Source organism: Callorhinchus milii, unplaced genomic scaffold, assembly GCF_018977255.1.
Source record: "Callorhinchus milii isolate IMCB2004 unplaced genomic scaffold, IMCB_Cmil_1.0 Scaffold4, whole genome shotgun sequence".
NCBI classification, from domain to species: domain Eukaryota; kingdom Metazoa; phylum Chordata; class Chondrichthyes; order Chimaeriformes; family Callorhinchidae; genus Callorhinchus; species Callorhinchus milii.
The window spans coordinates 21,010,503-21,038,339 of record NW_024704745.1 but is presented as its reverse complement, the minus strand read 5'-3'; the positions used below and the strand labels follow the sequence as shown (position 1 = coordinate 21,038,339).

Below are 27,837 nucleotides of genomic sequence, written 5' to 3'. Positions count from 1 at the left end.
TAAGAGGGATCTGGGGCTGCAAGTACATAAATCACTTAATGTGGGAGAGCAGGTCAAAAGGTATAATAATAATATAATAATCCTACATTTGATATAATGCTTTACCAAGTCAAAGATATCGCAAAGCACTTCACAGGATTTATTGCAAAGTAATGTAATACTGTGTCTTTGGAGGCAAAATTGCAACCAATTTTCTACACCAATGTCCCACAAACAACAACAACTTGTGTTTGATTAGTCCCCTTCACACAGAGCAGTGTCTCGGGAGTGCTTAAAACAGCCATGAAGCGAATGATCAATTTTATTTGATTGGATTCTGGGCTAGCACACCAGGAGAAACAGCCTTCTCTTTTTAAATTGTGCCACAGGATCTTTATTGTCCACCTGAATAGAAGATGGGACCTTGGTTTAATGTCACCTGAAGGATGCCACCTCTGATAATGGAGTTCTCGCCACAGCATTGCACTGGAATGACAGGCTTGACTGTGAGCTCATAGTCCCCAAAGACCCCTTTGAATTCCTAGGCTGCCAACGGAGGCAGGCTGCCACCTAAATCTTTCGGCTGACATAAATAAAGCAAATTGGATTATTGGATGAATGTACTGCATTGTCTTCATGTCATGCCAGGGAATTTATTCATTTTTGGAGTATATTATAGCAAAAAGTGCTAATTACTGTATAAGGAAATATATAACTGTTCTGGAATATAGCAGCTATTGCGTCCTGTGAGTGTGACAGTCAAAGAAAAGGGAGGTGCTTGTGAAATTTAAGAAAAACAGCATGCTCTACTTTTCTTTAGTGCATACCAAACTTACATCCCTAAAGGAATACAATTCTGCTAGTAAATCTTAGCGTAGAGCAGCTGAATTGCACTTTGATTACTCTGCTGCATCTCCAATGTGACTCATCAAATGGGTGACTCAACACTGCAGCAAATGAAAGGAAAAAACAAGTGCTGAAGGTTTAAGGGCTAGTTATCTGGGATTGGGAGTGCAGTATGAGCAGCTGTTAAGAATTTTTTAAGTACTCTGCTTTATGTTGAAATAGTGTGTATCTAAAACCAGTGTACTGGTTATTTTAATGAATTTAGATGCTTAAAATGATTAAACAGTGTGCGGTGAGGTAAATATACAGTATAAAGCTTTTTCACCTGTGAATGTGATGAAGCTGCTGTGTTTCGCTCACAAAATACACTGTCAATTCACTTTACAGTGTATTCTGGGATACTCTTTGAGATGTCTCAAAATGTGATAAGACGCTATATCAAATGCAAGGATTATTATTTTATTATTATAAAATTAAGTGGTTGTTAACTCTAGAGAAAGCCTTGTCCCTATATCCTTAGAACTTATTCCTTTTTTACGTGTTTATGCAAGCAGTCAGGCCAAGACACAATGAGACCCAATGTTGATTCCACTAGCAGGTTAGTGTCATGGCTGTTTTCACAAGGGATATGTATGTTCAGTGCTGTTATTTGCAGAGTAATTTCAGCTAAAGTGAATTTTTTGTTTTGTAATGCCGTATACTGTACCCAAGCACAGAGGTGAATTAATCAACACTTATTCTGGTATTAGATTGTCCATTTTGCAATATTTGAATGACAGTGCTATTGATTCTTGTTAATGAGTAATGGTTTGCAAATTTTGCAGTAGCTGCAGGGAAGATGCAAATTGTTCCAGAAAACAAGTGAATTTAAAATAAATGAATAAAAAAGAATATAAAATAAATATAAGAATGTTGCAGGAAGATATATATATATTATAAAACACTGGTTAGGCCTCAGCTAGAGTACTGTGTTCAGTTCTGGGCACCACACTTTAGGAAGGATGCCAAGGCATTGGAGAGGGTGCAAAGGAGATTTACCAGGATGGTACCAGGAATGAGGGACTTCAGTTATCAGGAGAGGCTAGAGAAGCTAGGATTATTCTCCTTGGAGCAGAGAAGTTTAAGAGGAGACTTAATAGAAGTTTTCAAGGTGATGAGGGGATTTGATAGGGTGAACAAGAAGAAACTATTTCCACTGGCGGGTGGGTCAGTAACCCAAGGACACCGATTTAAAATAGTTGTTAAAAGAAACAAAGGTAAGGAGAAAATTTTTCAAACAGCTAGTTGTTCGGATCAGGAATGCATGCCTGAAAGGGTGGTGGAAGCCCATTCAATAACAACTTTTAAAAGAGAAGTAGATAATTATTTGGGAAGGACAGATTTGCAGGGTTATGGGAGAGAGTGGGGGAGTGGGATTGATTTGGATAACTCTTTTCAAAGAGCTGTCACAGACACGATGGGCCGAATGGCCTCCTCTGTGCTGCATTAATCTATGATTCTATGATATTATTGATTTATACAGCGAGGGGGGTGGGAGAAAAGTGGTTTATTTATTGATAACCTGCTTCTGAAAACATGATTATTAACATATTTGGATACCATATCTCCAGGTTCACTATTATATCCCACACTTTGACATGAACCTAGATTTTGGCCAGACTGGCAGATGACTGAATATGGACATTCACCTATCTCATCCAAATGACTATTCTTCATATAATAATCCTTGAATTTGATATGGTGCCTTTCATGCGAGGACATTTCAAAGCGTTTCACAGGATTTACTGTAAAATGTAGTCACTGTGCATTTTGTAAATGCATGTGGCAGTCAATTTGCATACAGCAACATCCCACAACAGTCATGAAGTGAATGACCAATTTACCACAGGGTTTGTTGGCTCGGACACCAAGAGAAACTCCCTTCTCTATTCAAATAGAGTTATGGGATCTTTAAAGTCCGTCTGAACAGGCAGATGGGGCCTCGGTTTAACATCTAATCCAAAGGACAGCACCTCCGACAATATAGTGAAGGTTCACCCAGCAATTTACTGGCGTGTCAGCCTAGACTGTGAGTTCAAAGTCTTGCTGTGAGGCCTGAACACTCAAACCTCTTACTCAGAGAGAGAGTACTACCAAAAGAGTAAGGCTGACACCTAGGATCTTAGTTAGTAAGTGTCAGGAGATAATTTGGCTCTGCTAAGCTCCATCCTATCCCTGTCCTCACTGGGCATCCACTCACATACTTGTTATTGTTAATTGTCAATTTAGCAAAGTTTCCCATTTCTCCCTGCAACTTACAGTGAAAATGAGATAGAATAGTATATTGGGTTAAAAGTGTCTTTTTGTAATATGTTTTAAATTTTCTTTTTTTCCTCTCCCTTCCCATCCCAACCACCACACACACACACACACAATGTTATTGCAACTGTATAAGCCACAGATTAATGGAAATCCTCACAATGTTGGAAAGCAAAAATCCAAAATGAGCAACACTTTTCAAAATGATTTAATCATCTGACCTCAACTCAAATCTCCACTTTTCTGAATGCCCCCTCTCTTTTAAACCTGAAAATATTTTTCTAACTTCTAGGAATCTTAAACTCTGTTTTCTTTTCCCATAAAGGAACTTTACACAGGAAAGGATGACAGCCTCATTCCCTTGATGATGCTTTGATGGCAGCTAATGTTAATAGCCTTTTCTATGTTAATTCATCGTTTTGATGTATGACCCTCTCCAGAGAACTTATGGCTTTCTTCCTTATCCTTCGGTGCTAGTTATGCTGATTTTTCCACTCTGAATGGTACCTAAAATGTATCGACCTATGAATTTCAATCAAACACCTCAACGCACTGGGAGTCCTACACTTTCAATCAGTTTGTTATGTTGAAGTTCCACTATTCATCTCCAGTAAAGACATGCTCCTAATATGTTTAAAGAACTGACGTGTAACTGAAAGGCATGTAAAATATGGCATCAGATTTATTTCTATGAAATCTATTTTCATAGAATTTGGAAAGAGGGAGAACAAGACCAAGACATTATAGTGATTGAGAGAATCGACAGCTACAGTAAATAAGTGTTACCAACATTTTGTAAAACGGTTACAAATCCTAAGCCATGTCCTCCTCAAGTATCCAATGCTCCCAACATCCTGTACCTTTTGAGTGATTAAAACCCTCTCATTTCAGCTGTTATTGTGGGCAGTTGACAAGTCAAAGCCACTATCCTTATCTGTAATGTAACAGGATTCCATCAGAGAGAAGAAAAGGGAGTGAGAAGTGAATCTACCGTGCTACGATCTCACAACCAGGCAGGCCACAACTGGAGACCCAGAGCACAAGAATTAGCAAGTTGTTGAAGGGAAGGTGATATCACTGATGTGAAACAACAGTTGCCGTAAGATTCTTTCCTCTTTCCCCTCTTTGTTCTCCCTCACCCTTTTTCCTCCTCTCTCCTATCCCTTCCCTTTACCCCTTCATTTCTTTTGCTGGTTCCCTATTTCCTTTAAGTTTCTTAAGAGCAGAGCATTAACATTAGGGTACCCAGCTCTAATGGATGAGCTGGAGCCAGCATAGGCTTGGTGAGTAAATAATAGAAAAAAACAAGAAGTAGCAAGTTGTTGAAGGAGAGGTAATATCACCGATGTGAAACAGTTACTTTAAGATGATTTCCTCTTTCCCTCTCTGTGATGTAATGTCTTTGGTGATTCAATGTATTTTTTGTTTCTTTGTCTCTTACTGTCTTTCTTCCCTTTCTATCTGCCTCTCTTTGAACAAATAGGATACAGAAAACATTAATATTCCATTGAAATGTAATGCCTCAAAGGAAAAGTATATACAGTATGTACCAAAATAGAAATAGCCAACTGCTGCTTTTGTTGCACATCACATTTTGTCAGTAGTGGTTTGTGTATGTTATTTATTTCTCTGCAAATTCAGCAATTCAGCAATAGGAAGTCAGACCTAATACGCACATCGATGAACCCTTTATGATGAATATAATCTTTATGAAATGACATGTGCCTGGTCCATTTGTTTGTTTACCTTCTTGCAAAGCCAGTGCCACGTAGATCAGTAGCAAGCCAGTCTCATCACACTCAAGCACTGTTTGCAGTGTCTGACAGCTCGTTCACAGTGATTTCTAGTGGCTACGAACTGCTGGGTACATTTTTGTAATAAAAAAAAGCACACTGGGCAAGTGTGTTGGAACTCTCAGCCTCTGGTTTTCAGTGACGCTGACTCAATTTCCTAAAATGTCTGCAGACACCTTCCTGAAGGTGTGGTAGTACTTCAATATTTGATCGATCCCCAGGAATTTCACTTAATCTTTGAAATCTCCACAGACGAAATTCCACCCCAGCTGAAACATGCCTCTGACATCTGTTAAGAGACACATCTACTGAAATATTCTTGAAAGCTACAGGCTCAGTTCTACTTTCTGTGCTTGGAATTTGTTTAGCTATGTAGCTGCCAGCGAGGGCACACATCTGATTTTGCCCTTATTTTATATTCTTACACTCCTTTCAAGCTGTGTGCTAGAAGGCTTTTTTTTAAGCATTCTGGATTTTCTTGGTTTTTCCCTCCTTCATTGCAGAACTTGGAACAACAGACCAGTCACTGGGTGGGGGGGGGGGGGGGGGGGGGGGGGGTGGAATCCTCCCAATCAGCTCTTATTAACCCAGAAGAGGGGGAGGGGGAGGGGGAAGGTGAGCTGTTATGGTCTGAAATTGTTGAAATCAATATTGAGGCCAGAGTGCTGTAAGGTCCCTAGCAGATAAATGTTCCTTGAGTTTAAAGGAAGCTCCTCTTCTGTGACCATTACCATTATCATCTGGGTCCCAGGCACACCTTTTCTTTCTCTGGTCTGCCTATTTTGTTGCAATTTTTTCCCTTCTTTGTTTTGCATTAACAACATCTCTATTCCCCTGTTTTGTTGCAATCCTCCCCTTTGTTTTGCATCACTAACCCTAACCCTAACCCATCATCCCCTGTCCTCCACCCCATTTTCTCTTTTATTTTCCTTGCCCTGACTCCCCACTCTTTGTTAGCCCTTAAAAGCCTCTCCCTCCCAACATGCCCTAGTTCTGACGAAGGGTCGTGGACCCGAAACATTGACTCACTTTCCTTTCTCCATAGATGCTGCCTGACCCATGAGTTTTCCCAGCGACTTCTGTTTTTGTTACAGGATAAGATTTACCTCTTGACAATTCTAAAGTGATCATTCACTGGGCAAGAAAAACAGTTGAACGATTATATGGTCCACATCTTTAATGTTACACTGTATTGAACCCAGAAGAAATTGCCACATCCATATTTCAATACTGAATTGATCTTGCCACAGTAAAACTTCTTCACCAGCTCAAAGGGAACTTTTGTAATCTTGAAATCTGCCTATTTTGATTTGAATATATTTTTGACAGGATCTAGTATGGTAACTGGAAGAGAAATGAACGGATCTGGGAATTTAATGGACTTTCTAGAAGAATCGGTTCCTGAAGTTGGGACATATGAAGACTTTCACACTATCGACTGGTTGAGAGAAAAGTCCCGTGATACTGACAGGCACAGGAAGGTACTGCACAATCTCACGATTGTGTCTATTGATAAAACTATGTGGCAAATTAGAAATAAGTGCTTTTCTTTTCAGAAGGCTAATAATCATTCACAAAAGTGAGCATATACTACAAAAACTTGCATTAACATAGCGCCCTTCACAGTGGGTTATGCAGGGTTGGATGCTGAGCAAGGTGGAGGAGGAAGATGCAAGGTTTTGAGGCAGGACTTAAAGGCAGAAAGAGAGGGGGAAGAGGAGTTTGTTTAGGCTCTTCAAAAATGAATTTTATTAACATTCATAAAGCAGTTTGTTTTTAGTTAGAAAGTAATGGTTTGGGCTGGATACTACAGCTAGTGCTCATTAATTTTACATTACATGTAAAATTACATTAATTAATTAATTTGTCTTCAACTCTTCATAACCTGTGGGGAGCAGCTGGTATTGAAACCGGTACACGTATTTTGTGATTCCATCTGGTCTAGTCTAGCTCGACTTTAAGAAATGACTGAATTATTACTGCAAATTAGACCCATTGTCTGTGTTCTTCCATGGTGCATAATAGACCCCCTATATCTGATGATGAAAGGCCTTTTTCTGTTTCATCTGAGAGGAAATGAAAACAATCACAGAATAATGCATTGCTACTCTGTGATGGAATCATCCTGACTGTAATTAATGTAATAGCAAGTAGGCTGTAAAAATAATAAACCAATGTTCTCCGAACTATTCTGCCTTCATTTTAGATAACAAGCAGGAGTAAAGAATCTGCCTGGGAATGTATCAAAGGTTTGCTGGACGCATGGTCAGGATGGGTGGTGATGCTGTTCATTGGATTACTGGCAGGTATGCTATTGAATTCAAAATAATTCTTCTAAATTTGAACCCTTCTAGTCCAAGAAATTAAGCAATGAGCTGGTTGATACAAATATAGCTTGTCATTCCAGAATTGCTGAAGATAGCATATTTTATATATGTTGCATTATGTAAAATCTCAGCGTAAAGTTGTAATGAAAAGATCACTATGCTATTTTTAGTAACCAAAATATAATGAATCCTAGTTACTGAGCTGTTGCTTTTAAACTTTTCTTCAAGGCTGGAGTGAAAGTAATTACTGCTTGTAATTTGTAGGTAAGGACCATTAACGTTAGTTTTCATCCACAAAATAAAAATCTGAGTTTTCTTTTGGGGTCTAATTTTTCTATCAAAAATTCAGAGAAGATCAAGCAGAAAATATTCACACAAAAAAACCTCAAAGTTAATTCGATGATAATTAGGATTCATTTTGGAAATCATAAAGGACTCAGTAAATCAAGGCCGATAACAAAACATTACCTTTACTATTTTATATAGAAATTAGATTCACAGATCGAAGGAACAAATCTGATCAATTTTTTGGGTGTCAAGACTGGACACCTGATGCAATGTGATGCATGCAGCCCAAAACCTGCATGCATGTGTATTCAATGCATAAAATGGGGTTTTAAAACAACATGCTCATTTAGTTACTTTTTCTACTGAGCACTGTGTTTGAATTTTGCCCCAGATTATGGTCTCTCGAGGTTTCCTCACCACTGATGTTAGACTAACTGGCCTGTAGTTACCAGGTTTATCCCTCACCCCTTCTTTGAACAGGGGTGTAATATTAGCAACCCTCCAGTCCTCAGGCACGATTCCCATATCCAAGGAGGATTGAAAGAATGTGAACAGAGCCTCTGATATTTCCACCTTAACTTTCCTCAGTAACCTAGGATGCATCCCATCCATACCGGGTGACTTTTCTACTTTGAGCACTGCTAACCTTTTAAGTATCTTCTCTCTATCTATTTTTATCCTATCCAATTTATCTACCCCCTTCTCCTTTACTATGACATTGGAAGCATCCTTTTTTGTGAAGATGGTTGCAAAGTACTTATTCAGTACCTTAGTCATGCCCTCTGCCTCCACAATAAGTTTTCTTTTTTGGTCCCTAATCAGCCCCATCGTTCCTTTGACCATGCTTTTCCTGTTCATATGTTTATAGATTATACATGTTTATGTTTATTGCAAATCAACTCCGCACACACCTCTCCTCCCACTCCCTCTTCAAACCCCTCCAGTCCGGTTTCCGCCCTGCCCACAGTACAGAGACTGCGCTTTAAAAGTCACAAACGACATCCTTTCTGTGACCAGGGCTCCCTCTGCCTCCTTGTCCTCCTGGACCTCTCCACCGCGATCGACACAGTCGATCACGCCATCCTCCTCCACCGCCTTTCCTCCCTCATCCACCTCAGTGGGACCGCACTTGCCTGGTTCGAGTCCTACCTCACGAACCACCAGCAGTACATCTGCACAAACGGCTTCTCCTCCCGCTCTCACCCGGTTACCTGCGGAGTACCCCAAGGATCCATCCTTGGCCCCCTCCTCTTTCTGATCTACATGCTCCTTCTTGGGGATGTCATCCGCAGACATGGGGTACACTTTCACATGTATGTGGATGACACCCAACACTTTTTTCCACCTCTCTTTGCGACCCCCAGTCCCCTGATGTTCTGTCAGCCTGCCTGTCAGGAGCTGGATGAGCGCAAATTTCCTTCAGCTGAACGTTGACAAGACGGAAGCCATACTCTTTGGCTCTCGTCAGGGTCTAAAATCTCACGGTTCTCACCTCCTCCACCTACCCAACCTCCCACTAAAACTCTCCGAACCCATATGCAACCTAGGCGTCAGGTTCGACCCCCAATTATCCTTCCTCCCTCACATCCGGTCCCTCACCAGCACCGCTTTCCTCCAACTCTGACGGATCGCCCGTCTCCGTCATTACCTCTCTCCGAAAGCCACTGAAACCCTGGTCCATGCCTTTGTCACCTCTCGGCTGGACTATTCAAACACCCTCCTCGTAGGTCTCCCCTCCACTACCATCCACAAAATCCGGATTATACAAAATTCTGCCGCCTGCATTCTTACTCGCACCAAACTCCGCTCCCCAATCACCCCTGTCCTTGTCAGACTTCACTTGCTGCCTGTCCCAGAGAGGATCGACTTCAAGATCCTTACCCTTGTCTTCAAATCCCTCCACTCCTCTGCACCCCCCAACGTCTCTGACCTCTCTCCTCAAAACAGTGCCCATTGCCTTCGTTCCACCAGATCTGGCCTCCTCCTTGTCCGCCGAGTCCTCCGCTCCACCCTCGGCGGCCGTGCCTTCAGCCGCTACGCCGAGGCTCTGGAACTTCCTTCCTCACTCCCTTCGCCTCGCCCTCTCCCTTCCTATTTTCAGGTCTTGGCTGAAGACCTTTCTTTTCAACTGCGCCTTTGGTGACCTTCCTCCACTTACCTTGGCTCGGCCCCGGGATCCGTTATTGTGAAGCGCTCTGAAACGCCGTCCAGCATTGAGAGCGCTATATAAATCCAAGTTGTTGTTGTAGAAGACTTTAGTGTTCCCTTTTATGTTACCTGCTAATCTTTTCTCATACACTCTTGCCCCTCTTATTTCCTTTTTCAGTTCTCCTCTGCACTTTCTGTATTCTGCTTGATTCTCGAGTGTATTTTGAACCTGATATTTATCATAAGTCTCCTTTTTCTGTGTCATTTTAATCTCAATTTCCTTAGTTATCCAGGGAGCTCTAGCTTTGGATGCCCTACCTTTCCCCCTCACAGGAATGTGTTTGGTTTGTACCCTAACTATCTCCTTCTTGAAGGCCTCCCATTGCTCATTTACTGGTTTACGCGTCAATCTTTGTTTCCAGTCTACCTGGGCCAGATCCCTTTTCAACTCACCGAAATTAGCTCTTTTCCAGTTGAGTATTTTTACTTTTGATTATTCCTTGTCCCTTTCCATAACTACTCTAAACCTAATGATATTGTGATCACTGTTACCCAAATGCTCTCCCACTCAAACCTGCTCCACTTCCCCCACTTCATTCCCCCGGACTAGATCCAGCACGGCTTTCTTCCTCGTTGGGCTGGAAACATCACGATCACATTTTAGGAATTCTTCCCCCTCCGTGTCTTTTACACTGTTATTTTGCCAGAATATGTTAGGATAATTGAAGCCCCCAATTATCACAACTCTATTGTTTTTATATCTTTCTGATACCTGCTTGCAGGTTTTCTCCTCTATCTCCTTCATACTATTTGGTAGTCTATAATATACACCCAGTAGTGTAACAGCTCCTCTTCTGCTCCTCAATTCTAACCAAATAGATTCCGTCTTTGAACCCTCTGCCACCCACCACCTCTTGTTCTGTCCCTATCCCTCCTGAATACATTCCTATGCTTGTTTGAGCCAGGTCTCCGTTATTGCCATTACGTCATAATCCCATGTGGCAACTTGTGCCTGCAGCTCATCAACCTTACTTGGAGTCCTGTAGCTCAGTAATTAGAGCACTCGCCTCACAAGCGAGAGACCTGTGTTCGATTCCCAGCAGAGTGAAATATTGGGCAAGTTTCCTTTCTCCACACGCCTCTGTTTACCTAGCAGTAAGTAGGAACCTGGTTGTTAGTCGATTGGCAGATCGCGTTTCTGGGGGTAATAATTCCTTCAAAAAAATAATAATTTGGTCACTCAATCCACGACTGTTTGTGGGACACTGCTTTGCGCAATTGGCTGCCTTGTTTCGCCCACAAAATATACAGTCAGTTCACTTTATAGTAAATTCTATGAAGTGCTTTGAGATGTCTCAAAGACGTGATAAGGCAATTTATTAAATGCAAGGATTATTATTTATTATTATTCATCATGCTGCGTGCATTTACACTGGAGAAGGAGTGTTGAATCTTATCACTGGCAATTTAAACTGGTACCCATATTGACTGCCACCCACACAAATCTTAGAGTAAAGCTGTGATGCTCCATTTGTGAAGGGGGAGAGGAAGAGTCACACTTGCTCCACTTGATCTCTGACAGCATTTTTCAATGGTGTGCGTACAATTTCTCCCCTCCTCTTTCTGGACTACTCTTTATTCCAAAGTGAATAGTCTCTCCCAGTCTTCTTTGTTCCTTGTTTGTCGTCTCTGACGCTACTTCCTGTTTTCCCCCTGCATCGGAGTTCCTTGTGAGATTCCTTATCGAGTCTCCCATCGAGTTTAATACCTTCAATTCCACAAGATGGCAGCAGTGGTCTAGGAAACTGATTATCTCAGCTTTCTAAACCAGCTCACTGTATTTTGTCTTTACTTTTAAATTTCACCTTGTTATTTTAGTCTTTGTCTTTGGTTGCATGTTTCAATGTCATTCTCAGATTTTATTTATTTGGTAGTTTATTATTTTCCTTTATTTGTCTCTTTTCTGGATCTCTTTGATCCTTTGCCCTGTGTTAGCATTCCCTTTGAATCTTGCTGCATTCCTCAACTGTACTTTTGTTTCCAAGACTATAAATATTTGAATCTACTCTGTCTATGGTGTGCCTCTGTCTATGGGTACCAGTTTAAATTGACAATGATAAGATTCAACACTCCTTCTCCAGCTAGTGGAATCATGGGAGAATATTGCCAGGTAGTAGGCAGTCCCAGCCATCGCAGTGGAAGTGAAATTACCCTGATAAAAGTGAGGAACCTCTGTTAATATGACCCTAAGATTAATATGGAGTTGTTGTCTTAACCCCAGAGCCTCTTGTGGGGCTGCTCTATGTTCCTGTAGAGAGCTGATAGCCTAGTTTCACCTCTGATGTTGAGGAGGGTGGGTTTTGCCTTAAAATAGTCTGTTCACATTCAATCCACCATTTTCCTGCATAGCTGTTGTAAATGCAGGCGATTCCAATCAGGGGAGATGAGCTGTTTTAAGATAGGTATTGATTTGGCAGTAATTAGTCGTTATGTATCATTTTTTAGTAGCGCAATATTTCTTTTACAATAACTTTAAAAACGTACCTCTGAATGTTAAATATTTTTGCAAACTGCCTGTTATACTTTATAGAATTTAATTTTGTTTCCACACTCCACATGCCTAATAATAATCCCTTAAGAAAAAGAACAATAATAAATTGGTCACTTCACTTCACGACTGTTTGTGAGACACTGCTGAGCACAATTTGGTTGCCGCATTTCGCCCACAAATATACAGCCAATTCACTTTATAGTATATTCTGTGAAACACTTTGAAACGTCTAGAAGACGTGAAAAGCGCTATATCAAATGCAAGGATTATTATTATATATTATACTGGAAAATACTGTAGATTAATAGAGATGTGACATAAGCAAACTTCTTATAGTCTAAAAATTGTACGCACATCGTTGAAAAATGCTGTCAGAGATCAAGTGGAGCAGGTGTGACTGGATCATCACAGTTGTTCAGTTGAAGTTGTTCTTGGTTTTCACAGGACACAATTTTCACCTCCTATATTTTCTAATATTCTCCATGTAAACTGAAATTTTAAAAAAAAATCAGGACAATTATACATATGAATACCATCAACAGTAACTTATGCCTATATAGGCCTTTTGATGTAGGAGAACGTCTCAAACAAATGAAATGTTGGGCTTCTTAAATTATTTGAATAATAAGTGTAATTTTATAATGTAAGTAGATTCCTGACTGGTCAACAATAAACTAAAATAGTACATTCATCTGCAGGGACTTTAATATTACCTCTTGTGACTTACCTTGTTCAGGCACATTAGCTGGTGTGATTGATCTAGCAGTCGACTGGATGACTGATCTGAAGGAGGGGGTCTGTCTGGCTGGATTCTGGTTCAGTCATGAACAATGCTGCTGGACATCAAATGAAACGACCTTTGAGGACAGGGACAAATGCCCTCAGTGGAAGAAATGGTCAGAGCTTTTAACCAGTCAATCAGAAGTAAGCCTTGATTCAATTAGACTTGTGGCTTGTACATTGCAACATATTTCAGATGAGAGCTGACAGCATTGATTCAAAATTGAATGGGACAGTGAGATGATTTAGTGTAGGTACATACACAATGTAGTAATGCCCTATTTATTTTTTATGTAGAACTCCTGACCCACGTTGTTAAACATCGCTATTTAATGAGGGGTTTTAATTTTTACATGAATTTATTTAGCATTTCTTGTACAGAACAGGTCCATTGTACTTGTGAGACCTGTTTAACAAAAGGAACATGATAGAGACAGATCGGTCAATAATTCCAATGTGATTCTTTAACATTGTTTAGTCAGTGAAAGGTCACACTTGAAACTTTAACCTATGATGTTCTTTCAGATGCTCACTAACCCCACTGTGTATTTCCAGTATTTTCTGTTTTGATTTCACCGTTCAATTAAAGAAGAGGGCAGAAAAGGGATTGGTGAAGTTATTCTTTATTCTGCACAGCAATGCTTTGTGTGCATTGAGTAAAAGATGGCCAATCATTCATACCATTGAATGTGTGATTCTTGTGCGCTTCAGTGTCAGTTCGTTCACAGGTATACGGTGACTTAGGCTGGTTTGACATTATCCCAAAAATGTAATTCTTAGCCTTACACTCGGAGCGCTGTCAAAAATGTATGCTCTTGCTGAATTTTAGCAAATTGCTTGGGAAGGAAACTTGACACTGAAGCTCACAGGATTCGCACAGTTCCTGATGTCAGTGAGTGCCCATCTTCTCAATTCAGTCTGGATTTGGAAGCAGGTTTTCTGTTGTTGTTTTAATGCGAATGTGCAGAAACAAATCCTGATGTGTTTTAGGGATAGATAAAACAAGAATTGGAAATGCCTTCATGTTGGTTTTGGATCTGTAGCAGCTGACTAATACAAACATGCTTCTGCATACCAGTGTCGCTACAATGATACAGGACTCTGACACAGCAAACCTATGGCTCTTCTCCTAGTGCCAGCTTTTGCATGATGTGCTCTGTATTTTCAAAGGGGAGAAACCTGAATGGCAACACTATTAGTAATCATCACTATGTTTGCTTTCAGGGTGCAAGTGCGTACATTCTGAACTATTTGATATATGTCCTATGGGCCTTGACCTTTGCTTTCCTGGCCGTCTCACTGGTCAGAGTCTTTGCTCCTTATGCTTGCGGGTCTGGAATTCCTGAGGTTAGTCACAGTGATAACATGCTGCGACAAATCCTAATTGTGGGATTGAATTCAGCTCCATCTTCTCCATCACAAAGCACATTAATTCTCTCATCCTGTTTCAAATAAAACATTTCAGAAAAATTTGCATTTGTTTTTCTTTTTACTTTTCACATCCGATGCAGTTTTGTCTTTAACTTAAATTGCATATTTTCAGATTAAGACAATCCTTAGTGGCTTCATTATTAGGGGCTACCTGGGCAAATGGACATTATTGGTTAAGACGGTGACTCTGGTGTTAGCTGTGTCCTCTGGCCTAAGCCTCGGGAAGGAAGGACCCCTGGTTCATGTGGCATGTTGCTGCGGCAATTTATTCTGCTGCCTGTTTTCAAAATACAGCAAAAATGAAGGGAAGAGAAGAGAGGTAAGCAAACAAGCTCAGTTCAATTTATATCAGCATATTTGCAATGAAAAGCCACTTGGCTCCCGCTCTCTGGAACTCCATTCCCAGGTCCCTCTGATTTGCTCCCTCCCTCCCCTCTTTCAAGCGATGCCTTATAATATACCTCTTTGACTGTGTTTTCAGTCATTTTTTGCTTCCCCACCCTTGGCTCCTATGCCCAACCAGAAGTGTAAACTGCTTTGGGACCTCCTTCCGATGTGAGAGATACTACATAAACGTAAATTGTATTGTAAAATAGCTGGAAGAATATTGGATTACGTTGGTTCTAACTAGCACTAATGGTTAGGTATTGTGTGAAAATGCAAGTCCTTTTTNCTAAAGTTGAGGTGAGAAAGGTTGATAACGGCATGACATGATATCAGAGTCCACTGGCACATGTGAGAGGAGAGCTAGTTTAGGTTCTTTTTATTGTCTAGCGTCTAAATGTTGAAATAACCCGAGTCTTTGCTTTTGGTCCAGGTGCTGTCAGCAGCTGCTGCTGCAGGAGTCTCCGTTGCTTTTGGAGCTCCAATCGGTGGAGTGCTGTTCAGCTTGGAAGAGGTAAACTATATTACTTTTCAAGTTGAAGTATTCCCCAGTGTCTTTTGGTAATAATTATCACTAAGCAATAATAATCCCTTCAAAAAATAACAATAGTAATAATTTGATCACTTGATCTACGTCTATTTGTGGGACACTGCTGTGCGCAATTGCCCAACTCAGGTGCCAAACCAATATTATTAAATGCCTTTGGATATCCTCCTGACATGAAAGGCGATATATAAAGGTAACTTTGTATTGTTTTGTATTGTACTGTATTTGTAATTTATATTTTGTAAAGGGACATCACCACCCTGTTAAAGTTACAAGACAAGATTTTCACCTTTATAAATGTTTTGACAATGACACAATTCGTCCCTGCAAACACCACTGGGATGCTTTGTTTGGATGCAACAATGGTAATAAAAAATATTTTTTTTCCCAATTCAACAGCAATTTCTCCCCTTCAAAATAAAGTAAAACTGAAATATTGCTGCCATCTCATAACAACCAGCTGTATTGTATTCACACAATACATTCTCCAAAGGACTTCTGTGAGAGCAACAGAACAATACCTTGCCATGAGCAGGGCAAGTGCTCCCAGCTGCTTTATAAACAAACACAGTATTACTATGCCCTTTGCCTTTTCACATGAGGCATGGTGTTGCCATATGAAATAGTTAATTCCATAGAGAAAATTAATATTGAGTGTTTAAACTACAGTTACATTGTTTAGTGTTCATTTGCTGTGTTGATTGTGGAAAGACCTTCAGAGCTATATTCTGAGGGACGATCTGTCTGCCCTCTCAAATCATAAATATTCTATTATTCTGGAAGGATCGGTCTTACAGGAAAGCTGTGGGTTGGGAAGTATCATATACTTTGGTTGCTGTAGGGTAGCCCAACCTAAGGAAAGCCTGTGTAGCTTCTATGTTGCCCTAATGTAACATAGTCTAAAAGCACTGAGGTCCTTTTATACTATCTAGGATTAATGTCCTTGGCATTTATCAACAGTAAATATTGCACAGATAGGTTTTATAAGGAGGCAGCACAGGTACATTGGTCGTACAGCCCTCTTCTGTGCTTTCATTTGCCGCTGAGACCGTTTATCCTTGTTTTTATCATGTCCAGGTTTGACTCTGCTCGTCTGATTTTCCAACTCTTCCCTCTACAAGCTGCAGACTATTCAAAACTTTGCTGCACGAGCACTCTCCTGCACAAGGCGCTGTGAACCTATCACCCCCATCCTCGTCCGACTCCATCCCCCAGAGGATCGAGTTTAAGATCCTCACCTTTACTGTTAAGGCCCTCCACGGTCTTGCCCTATCTCTGTGACCTTTTAGAACCTTATCAATCCACCCTCTCCCTCTGCTCGGCAGGCACTAGCCTGCTTCACATCTCCCACCCTACCCGCCCCACCATCGATGGTCAGGCCTTCAGTGTTTTTGCCCCCACCCTCTGGAACTCCATGCCAGAGTCCGTTGGTCTCATCAGTTATTATTATGATGATCCATTTGCCTCATCCGTTCACCTCGCTTCCTCCCTCGCTTCCTTCAAGGTCCGTCTCTTTGACTGCACCTTCCGTCATCCCTTCCACTTCTTGCTCATTGTCCAACTCTGTCACTATGAAGTGTTGAGACATTATACTATCTAAAGGGGGCTATATAAATGCAAGTTGTTGTTCTTGTTGTTGGGAAGTGTGACGTTGGGAGATCAAGACTGGGAATGTAAAGACGTGCAATTTTGCTGGAAGAAGTATTATTAGTGATGATGGATTTTTCTGTTCTCTTTCAGGTCAGTTACTATTTCCCCTTAAAGACACTCTGGAGATCTTTTTTCGCTGCCTTGGTGGCTGCTTTTACTCTTCGCTCGATCAATCCATTTGGTAACAGTCGGCTGGTGCTGTTCTATGTTGAGTATCACACACCTTGGTACATGGCTGAGCTGTTCCCATTCATCCTGCTTGGAGTTTTTGGAGGCCTATGGGGGACTCTTTTTATCCGAGGGAATATCGGCTGGTGCAGGAAACGCAAGAACACAAAGCTGGGCAAGTACCCGATCCTGGAAGTTATATGTGTTACAGCGATCACAGCCATCATCGCCTTTCCTAACCAATACACAAGACGGAGCACGAGTGAATTAATCTCTGAGCTTTTCAATGACTGTGGAGCACTGGAATCATCCCAGCTTTGTGATTACATCAATGATCCCAACATGACGAGAGCAGTCGATGATATACCTGACAGACCAGCAGGTCCTGGAGTCTACGCAGCAATATGGCAGCTCGCTCTAGCTCTTGTTTTCAAAATCTTTATCACTATTTTTACTTTTGGCATGAAGGTGAGTAACGAAATAGCTATTGAGTTCCATTTTGTGCTTGTGAAGATGGGAATTGAACATTTACTATCTTATGCACCAAGACACTTTTTGCATTTTAGGTCATGCACAATGGAGAACTATAGAAAACAAGTGACTATTCTCCTGGGCAGGGTGGGGAGTGGGGAGGAGAGGTAAGCATGGTCTCCTCAGCACTGAGCTGTCTTCGAGATGACATGCTTGGCAATGGAATTGAGTCAATCCTCTGTTGTGGTTTCTCTAGTCAAGTTACTGAACCAGGCGAGTCCTCAGTACTCTAAGGCACTGCTGATTATAGACCAACCAGCAAGACTCGACAACGGTTCTTAGAGTGGCAGACCAGTCACTGAGGCAGGGATTCTTCCCACTCAGCTTCTGTTAACTGTGCAGGCCAAAGCCCTAATGGATACTGTGCTTTTTGATGGACAAGCAGGGGGAAACTTGAAAGACACTGATGACAAGCTATGCAGTTTTAACTGGCTAGCAGTACCCTCAACACACACTCTGGGGTCCCTAAACCTTAGCTATGACTAACTTGCACCTAATACTTTCCAGAATTAGATAAGCAGGGTGTGTCCCTCTAGGGTGAGAGAATGAGCATTCTATTCCTGACATAGGGAAATTTTCATACATGGGTGACATGCATGTGTGGAATTCTGACCTGTTTAAATACTCTTAAGCACAGTGATGGGTTTTCCCATGTGTCAGACACTCAGCTGGCCAAAATAAAACCACAGACAACTGACACTGTTCCTTCTAACATTAGAGTTTCAAAAACAACAGGCTATTTCTTGAAACATTCACTGGGATTGAGTAAACCGTTTATATTTCATATTTTAAAAATGTTCATTTCTTCTCATCATTGTGCAGATCCCATCAGGATTATTCATTCCAAGTATGGCTGTTGGGGCTATAGCTGGGAGAATGGTTGGGATAGGTGTGGAACAAATGGCCTATCACCACCACGATTGGTTCATCTTCAGGAGCTGGTGTAGGCCAGGAGCTGACTGTGTGACACCAGGGCTGTACGCAATGGTTGGTGCTGCTGCATGCCTGGGTATGTGATATTGTATGGAGCATGATACGTTTTAGGAACAGGAGAAAATTGTTATATAACAACTTGCATTTATATAGCGCTCCTCACTCAGGGTAGCATCTGAGAGCGCTTGACAGTGGCAGAGCACGATGCCAAGCCGGGAGGAAGGGAGGTGACCGTAGGTGCAGTCGAAGAGGAAGGTCTTCAGGCACGACCTGAAGATGGTGAAGGAAGGGGCAAATGGAGGGATAGAGGAAGAGTGTTCCAGAGTTTCGGCCACCAATGGTGGAATGGAGGGGCACGAGAGACATGCAGAAGCCAGTCGAGCGGAGGCAGCGGATTGTGGGTTGGGGGTGAGCAGGTCAGAGAGGTAGGCAGGTGCTCAATATAATGCCATCTTTTGTGATAGTTCTGAATCTCATATTACCACCCTCCTCAATCTCATTCTCCAGAAACTCATCTCGTTACCTCAAATCGAGTTACCCTGTCTCCTTCAGTAAATAAGAACGTAAGAAATGCTAAACGAAAAAAGTTCAAGGTCCATCTAGTTCGCCTTCCACCTTCCTCGCGGTCGCATACACATATGTCCCGAACTACCTATGAACTATATCCCAAAATGTTATTTTCTAAAAGAAAACTTATCTAATCTGTGTTTGAAAGAATCAACACTTCCTGCTTCAACCATGTCCCTAGAAAGCCTGTTCCACAGGTTCACTATTCGCAGACTGAAATAGTGTTTGCATAGATTTGTTCTGAATTTACCCGCCTTCAATCGCAGTCCATAGCCTCTGGCTTTACTATTCTGGACAAGTTGAAACAGCCTGTCATGATCTGTATTGTCTAGAATACAGTGTTTAGAATCTTACAGATAGCAATCATGTCGCCTCTCAATCTTCTCTTTTCCAGCGTGAACATACCCAATTTACTTAGTCGCTCCTCAAAGTCCAGTCCTTCCATTCCCTCAATCATTTTGGTTGCCCTTCTCTGTATCTTCTCAATTTCTTCAATATCCTTTTTGGACTGCGGCGACCAGAACTATACATAGTACTCAAAGTATGGTCTCACCAATGATTTAAACATTGGAAGGATTACCCCACTATTTTCGCTTGCTGTAGCTCAATTTATTCACTTGCTATTAGCAAAGGAGGCCTTGATGAAATCATCAAACACATACATCATTGGGATAATCTTATTTCAGGAAGATTAGAAAAGTGTATGATTTAAATTCTGTCTCCTTGTGAGTTTAATCAATACAAATTTACATTTATATAACACCTTTCATGTATAGCTGGGAGTGGGAGCTAAACAGGGTGGGGAGGGGAAAGATGACTGGAAGCACGGTAAAAGAGGTAGGTCTAGATACGATGGATTTTAAATTTAAATGGACAGAAAGGGACTGCCCTCTTGTTATTTCAAAGAAACATGATTTTTTTCCTCCTGCTTAATCACATTTACGCTTTATGATTCCCTTCTTATCCAATCATTACCTCCAAATTAAAATTCACCAGCTTTATTGTAATTTATGGGATATTGACCATGCAGATTTTTTACTGTATTTGCCTGTATAAGGTCATTCACTTCATTTTTCATAATTTTACTTGTTTGGGACATTTAGTTTATGTGATAGGTATTCTATAAATACAAGTAATTATCAATACAGTAAAATGTAATTTATTTTATATTAGAAAATATTGCCTGTTTCATTACATTATATACATAATATCTGATGGAAGCTCCATTATATTTAGCAATTTGGCAATTTTCTCCCTCCCTCTTCCTGTCCTGAAGCTGGTGTGATTTCTTTTCTGGAGTTGTCCCTGGGACTTCGAATGAGTAAATTATTTAAGGGTGAGGGTATCACAGTCAACTCTCAGACCAATTTTCACTCAACGTCTACACACGCGCACCTCCGGCAGCAGTCACTGAATAACCATTAGGAACATAGCAGATTTTACCCTCCCTAATCAAACAACAACTTGCATTTGTATAGAGCCCTTCATATAGGATAGCGTTTCAGAGCATTTGACAGTCGTGGGGTTAGATGCCAAGCAAGGAGGGAGGTGGAGGTGACTATAGGTGCAGTTAAAGAGGTAGGTTATACGTATTACCCGAACTGAGATCAACTAACTCAGTGCACGAGGTATAAAGCGATTGTGTAGGGCTCAGCTACTTTCTAGATAAACTCATCAAGCCACCTGAGACTCTTACCTTAAATATGAACTTAGAACTTGTATATCTGCACTACTCAAGGAAAAGCCCTGGTTCTAATTGTTCTAATTAATAATCTTGTTCTAATTGTTGCTGAATTGTTTGCAGGCGGGGTTACTCGAATGACTGTCTCTCTGGTTGTCATCATGTTCGAGCTGACTGGTGGTTTGGAATACATCGTACCTTTAATGGCTGCAGCAGTCACTAGCAAATGGGTAGCAGATGCCTTTGGGAAAGTGGGTATTTACGAGGCACACATACACCTGAATGGCTATCCCTTCCTGGATGCAAAGGACGAGTTCACACACAGGACGCTGGCAACAGACGTCATGAGGCCTAGACGCACTGAGCCTCCTCTGTCAGTTTTAACCCAAGGCAGTATGACTGTGGAGGACATAGAAACACTTATCAAAGAAACCGACTACAATGGATTCCCCGTGGTCGTGTCTCGAGAATCTGAACGTCTGATTGGATTTGTCTTGAGGAGGGATCTCATTCTTGCAATAAGTGAGTATTGCAGTTTTTGCAATGACCATTTGCTTTTATTCTCAAAACAAAATTTTGTCAGGCATGTTTACCACTCCACGGAGTATGCAGAAAGGAATAACCTTTCTCCTTAGTATCTGACTTGGGCAAACATAGGGAGAGGCCAATAGAAGCTGCTGCCTTTGGTTTTGTCAATGGTTTGATACACATACACTAAGAAAATAACTTATTAAAGATCCTATAGCACTATTTGAAAAGAGAAGGGAGTTTCTCCCTATGTCCTAGCCAACAATTCCCCAGACATCTCATCTCTGATTGTAGGACATTGCCGTATGTTAGTTGGCTGCCATGTCCGCCTACAAATCAGTTTCAGCGATTTACAGTAACACTTGTTGAGCACTTTCGCCGTGCTTTAACAAATGCAATAGAGTATTACTATTAATCCACGACTATTTGTGGGACACTGCTGTGCACAATGTTCGGCCAGCATTTCGCTGCCAATAAAATATCCAGTCAATCAACTTTACAATATATTCCGTGATAGCCCTTTGAGATGTCTCAACAGCATGATAAGATGCTATATCAAATGCAAGGAGTATTATTATAACTTGAAATGTAAGAGGGAGTCAGATCTTCAATTTAAATAAAAACACCCACGACTGCCTTGTTAAAAATCTTCAAGGCCATTTAATGTTTGTTGTCAAATGTTGTTGATTCCAATTTTTTTCTGTTATGTTAGAAAATGCAAGGAAGAGGCAAGATGGAGTGGTGAGCAATTCAATTGTGTATTTAACTGAAGATCCCCCACAGCTGCCTCCCAATAGCCCCTGTCCACTGAAACTGCGCAGGATTCTGAACCTGAGCCCCTTCACAGTGACTGATCACACGCCCATGGAGACAGTGGTGGACATCTTTCGAAAACTTGGCCTTCGACAGTGTCTGGTTACCCACAGTGGGTAAGTAGCTTTTGATACAGTGAATATCATCAGTTACTGTTCTGATGCTCCACACATTAGAGCTATGATATTGTTCTTAAACTTCCAAGTACTTATGAATACTACACTATTAAATGGCTGCTAGGAGTGATCATTACTCATATAAATATGTTCTTATCCTAGAATTGAAGCATTTATGTGGATTCACCAAAGTCTATCTTTGAAGCAATTTCCATGTGCTATTTTTCTTGTTGCAGGCGGCTCCTTGGTATCTTAACTAAAAAAGATGTACTGAGGCACATGGCTCAAATGGCAAACCAGGACCCTGAATCAATTATGTTCAATTAACTTTCAGCCTTATCTAGAGGGTAAGGGTTAACGAGGACACTGGGCACGACTGAGGTCTTCTGCAGTGACATCCTTCAAGCGGGCACTGAATCACAGGATCAAGAATATACTGATTCAAAATACAGGTTGCTACATTTTGTCTTGTTTAATAAATAAGCAATCCACGATACAGTGAGTTAAACTGAGGATCGCCTAGGGCAAATAACCACTGATTATCTTCTCCTTTCAGGAGCCTGAAGCAGCAAGCGAAAGGTCAAATGCCCTTTCTCTTGAAAAGCCAGACAATTCAGTCCAAGATGCATCTTATATAAATGCCCAAAATTTCCATCTCTGTTTCTAAAGTTTGTTGACTGGGGATAACCCAATAGAATGAGTATCAGTAGGTTGCATGTTGATACAGTTATTAACCAATGATGTATCATGTTGATCCCCCAAAATAACACCCTGGGTATAAAACTAAGAGTCTGTTGGTGACAGATTCTAGAGTATAGAAAATACATGTATGGTGCATTAGTGTTCCCATGTAAATGATGTAACATTACATGGTTACACCAACATCTGTCACAATAATTAGAACATTTAAAAGAACAACAGCCGTGAACAGAACGTCTAATTCTACATGTTTGATCTTTGATGTGTTTTATTAATACAATACAGTAGGCCTCAATTCCAATTAATTCTGATAAAGTCAAACACGTCTCTCGGTTTAAAGCCAATCTCTTTCATTGTAATTTAAAATAACATGGCTGCATTCATGTGAAATTAGTTCAAGTCCAGTGATCAAAGTCTTTTTTATTTTAAGGGCGGCTTTGCAGTGTGTTCTGTTGGTATTGTTCCTAGCAAATAGTTCAGAATGGAAATGGGTTATTAACATTTAAATTAAATTAACAGAACAACCAGTTTTGCAATGACGGATTATTTTTTATCCCAGGAATAACTGTTCTGATAATTTTCACATTGAATTGGTTCTGAAACTGCTTATCTTTTACCTGCAGTTTTTTTGAACTAAAAAGGGATCTAAAGAGAGAGCATCAAAAACGAGTGAGCACATATCAATTTAATGTCAAGAACATAACTGCTATAAATGTAACTGCTCTGATTTCTTCTTCCTACTCTGCACCAAAGTAGCATTATTTAATCAGATCTTTTATGACTGAAAATGAGATGTTTAGTACTTCTGTCATTAAACATTAAATAAAACAAGAAATGGTATTATATTGTTAATATATAGTTGAGTAGACAAAAATGGGAACACAGGCCATTTGTTTAGTAGAGGTGACTTCAACATTTAATTGCGATGAACTGCTATCTTGATTGTAAAATGACTCTGCTTGAGCACATCTTAAACCTGCTCAGAAAACAATCTTTACAAAGTGACTCAGTAGAACTACCTTTCTTTAACTATCAAATTGATCTTTATTTTCATTGCAGTGCAAATCATCCAGAGAAGCTATCAATACCAGCAGTTCCCAATCTAGTACATTCTGGGAGGATCAGCAAAGATGTTAAGGCCTTGGAGGGAGTCCAAAAAGGCTCCCTAGGTGAAGGGCTACTGTTATTGGAGAAGCTGGGTTTGTTTTCATTGGGTAGAGAAAGTTTGTGGGGGACCTATTAGAGGTGTCCAAAATTATGAAAGATTTTGAAGGGTAAATAGGGATAAGTTATTTGGGTTCAATTCCCAGGTTGGGCAAAGCGTTGCAAGTTTCCTTACTCCACATGCCTCTGTTTATATAGCAGTAGGTGGGAACCCCGTTGTAAGGTGATTGGCGGATTCGTTTTTCCGGGGGTAATAATCCCTTCAAAAATAAATAACAATAATAATTTGGTCATTCAATCTACGACTGTTGGCTGGTGTGTTTCACCCACAAAATATACAGTCAATTCCCTTTACAGTATATTCTGTGAAGCACTTTGAGATGCCTTGAAGATGTGATAAGACGCTATATCAAATGCAAGGATTATATTATTACTAGTTGTACCCGTTGCAGCTACGCTTGCAACCAAAGGATCTAATATGGAATGTAGATTGACACACAGATAGACATTTCATCTTTATATTCATCTGGGAGGACTCATTTTGGCCGTGCTGTTCTTTGAGTGAGAAGCTCATTTTGGCGTGCTGTTGCAGTCCTTTCAGCATTGAAGTGCGGCCGCGCTGTTCGTTGTTCTTCAGTTTCATTACTGGGCCTTCTCTCTTTTGTCTAACATTTTAACTTATCCTTGAAAGATTTGATTTTCATTTATGCATCTTTATAATGATAAATATAATGTATAATTTATAATCACTCTGAAATCCTCCAGACTGAAAGGCACTTTAAAAATGTAATTTTGTTGTTGCTGCGGCTTAGCTTCATCTGTGTTCTTTACTTTGTTCCCTCCACCGCTTGGCTATGTGCGTGCTCTGTGACGCAGGATGCCACAGTACCACAGTCAGTTGGTCTGGCCACCAGGTGTAACTGCAGTGTGTGCATACATATGTACGTACTACATGACTCACAATGCCACCGTGCTACTTTGACTCAGCAGCCACCAGATGTAACTGCAGCGAAAAATGCAACACTAAAATACATTTTAGGTCATAACTCATGAACGATAGGCAATACATGAAAACAAATATGCCCACGTCCCTTCCAGTTGCAAGACCTTTCTGATGAGGTATAAATCATGTTTTATGTCAATCACTTATTGAAATCCTTCTTGAAGTACAGACAGACAGTTATATTAGTATAGAAGATTATAAAAGGGGTTGAAGGGGTATGGGGATAAGATGGGACTCAAGTATTCTGCTTGCTCTGTGAGCCGGTGCAGGCTTGATGGACTGAATGGTCTCCATCCTCAGTGTCGATTTCTGTTCTATGATCCCAGGTCTTTCATATTTCAATTATACAATAGATTTGGCATGAGAGCAGCTCAATCGTTTCCACTTTATAAATGCCAAACCAGCATTGTAATGGTTTATGAACAAGTGATATCTCCTCTACTAAATTAAAACTGCATTCTCAGTTTCTGAGAGATCAGTAATTTGACACCTTGAAGTGCTCCAAATCAAGGTTCAGTTGGAATAGGCCAACTTTGAAAAGCTAATAAAGTATTCAGGCGGCTCTCTTTACCGTTTGCCAAGTTGGATACTAGAAACAACTTAAGTATCTATGTGGAGCTCTGCCTCTCTTGACCCAAACACGATGGGAACGGCAGGACAATTTTTGTTGCTCACTTGCACCACTCTCAGAACTATGTGATACTGCACGACTCGATGCAGTTTAACCAAGGTATTGCTTGAATTGTTTGAATTTTAAGTACTGATACTATGACTACCACAGAACAATTACCACAGTGTATTATCAAAGAATTCAGTGGCTTTTACCACAAAGTAGAAGGTTTTACAAAACTAGTCACATATTTTAATTATTGAGGGTTAAATAATGTGAAAAACATTTATCTTATTGTATTGCGAATTGATTAATCTTATTTGTGTACCTATGGACTATATGCGAGTATATTAGCTCTTAGCATGTTGCAGTCTGCTTTATTCACTGTCAGTGAGTGGAGTCTTTGGTCATCAATCATCTCTATAGTTGTGATATTTAAGTATAGGTCAATGGTGCATCTGCAGAAAAAAATGTAAATTATCCTGTTCTCGGTACACACCAGCTGTGAAACTGGCTTTCGAAATTGGTTTTAAGGCAATTCAATTTTTACTATTTGGAAAGTTGCTCCGAAAGTGGAAGAGCAGGAGGGAAAATTGAGAAGAAGCTACACATTGTACAATGGTTAAAATGTATGTTTTAAAAGATGAGAGTTTAAAAATACATGATCAATTTCATTGGATGGAAATACAGTAAAAGAATAAAAATGGGAAAGATGAGCATGGGGAGACCCAATAGGATGAGCAGAATTGCAGTGTTTCACATTTTTACTTTTAATTCAATCTGTGCATTTGGTGTTTATTTTGTAATTGATGGTTGATATCCTCCTCCACCACCTCTCCTCCCTCATCCACAAATAGTTTCTCCTCCTGCCCCCGCCCGGTCACCTGTGTGGGTACTCCAGAGCTCCATCCGTGGCCCTCTTCTTTTACTTATCTATATGCTCCCTCTGGGCAGTGTGATTCTCAGTCACGGGGTAAACATCCACATGTAAGCGGATGACACACAAATCTACTTTGCCTCCTCCACACAAACTCCAGGTCGCTGATGTTCTATCACTTTGTCTGGCAGACATCAAGGCCTGGATGAGAACAGACTTCCTGCAGTTCAATGTGGACAGGATGAAAGCCAGACTCCTTGGCTCCCATCCACGTCTTCACTCCTGTGGATCTGAACTCAACTGCCCTGGGCTCAGCCTCACCGAACCGGTGTGCAATCTAGGTGTCCAGTTCAACCCCAGCGGTCCTTCCTCCCCCACATCCGGTCCCTGACCAGGACCGCCTTCTTCCACCTCCGCCACATTGCCTGCCTCTGACCGTACCTTACCCCAAATGCAGCCAAAACTACCTCCCATCATGATTACTCAAACGCACTCTTCGCCGACAAGCAATGAGTTTGCATAGTCGAACCTTGATGTAATGAAGGCATGTATGAGGGTTTTGGCACCCTGCGGTGTGACACAGTGGCGGGGCCTGGTGACGTTGCAGAGGTGGGGGAAGGTAGACCGGGTCATGGCGCAGATGTGGGGGAGAAAGGATACTTGAAGATCAAACAAGACCCCAAGGTTGCGGCCTGGCTTAGCAAGGTGGACTGTGCAACCATGGATGGTGATGCTGTCAGTGTCTGAGGTCAGATGGTGCTGACAGGAGCCACTCAGGAGAGCCTCGTTCTTGTTGACGTTCAACTGAAGAAAGTTAGCTCCCATCCAGGACTTGATGTCTGACAGACATTCAGTCAGGACAACAGTGGTCCTGGAGTCGAGGATGAAGGCAGAAAAGTAGAGTTCACTGTCATCCGCATACATGTGGAAGTTGACCCCATGTCTGTGGATGATGTCACCAGGAGAGAGCATATAGATATTGAAGAGGCGGGGACCAAGGGCAGAGCCCTGAGGAACGCTGCAGGAGACGGTGCGGGGGCTAGAGGAGAAGCCGTTTGTCGAGATGAAATGCAGGCGGTGTGAGAGGTACGATCTGAACCAATCAAGGACGGCGCCGTGGAGGTT

General features: G+C 41.1%; 1 protein-coding gene across 1 annotated transcript in view; it reads left to right on the top strand.

The window, feature by feature from the left end:
• LOC103177520 (H(+)/Cl(-) exchange transporter 4) overlaps positions 1-23,775 on the top strand; it is a 36,646-nt gene extending 12,871 nt beyond the window's left edge. The window contains exons 2-12 of the mRNA XM_007891721.2: positions 6,246-6,397; positions 7,123-7,222; positions 12,967-13,154; positions 14,235-14,357; positions 14,554-14,760; positions 15,259-15,339; positions 17,113-17,658; positions 18,544-18,730; positions 21,026-21,424; positions 22,143-22,359; positions 22,596-23,775. Of these exons, the coding sequence (XP_007889912.1) occupies positions 6,254-6,397; positions 7,123-7,222; positions 12,967-13,154; positions 14,235-14,357; positions 14,554-14,760; positions 15,259-15,339; positions 17,113-17,658; positions 18,544-18,730; positions 21,026-21,424; positions 22,143-22,359; positions 22,596-22,686 (2,283 nt within the window). The 5' untranslated portion in view covers positions 6,246-6,253 and the 3' untranslated portion in view covers positions 22,687-23,775. The remainder of the gene's footprint in view (positions 1-6,245; positions 6,398-7,122; positions 7,223-12,966; positions 13,155-14,234; positions 14,358-14,553; positions 14,761-15,258; positions 15,340-17,112; positions 17,659-18,543; positions 18,731-21,025; positions 21,425-22,142; positions 22,360-22,595) is intronic.
• Positions 23,776-27,837: the final 4,062 nt, after the last annotated feature.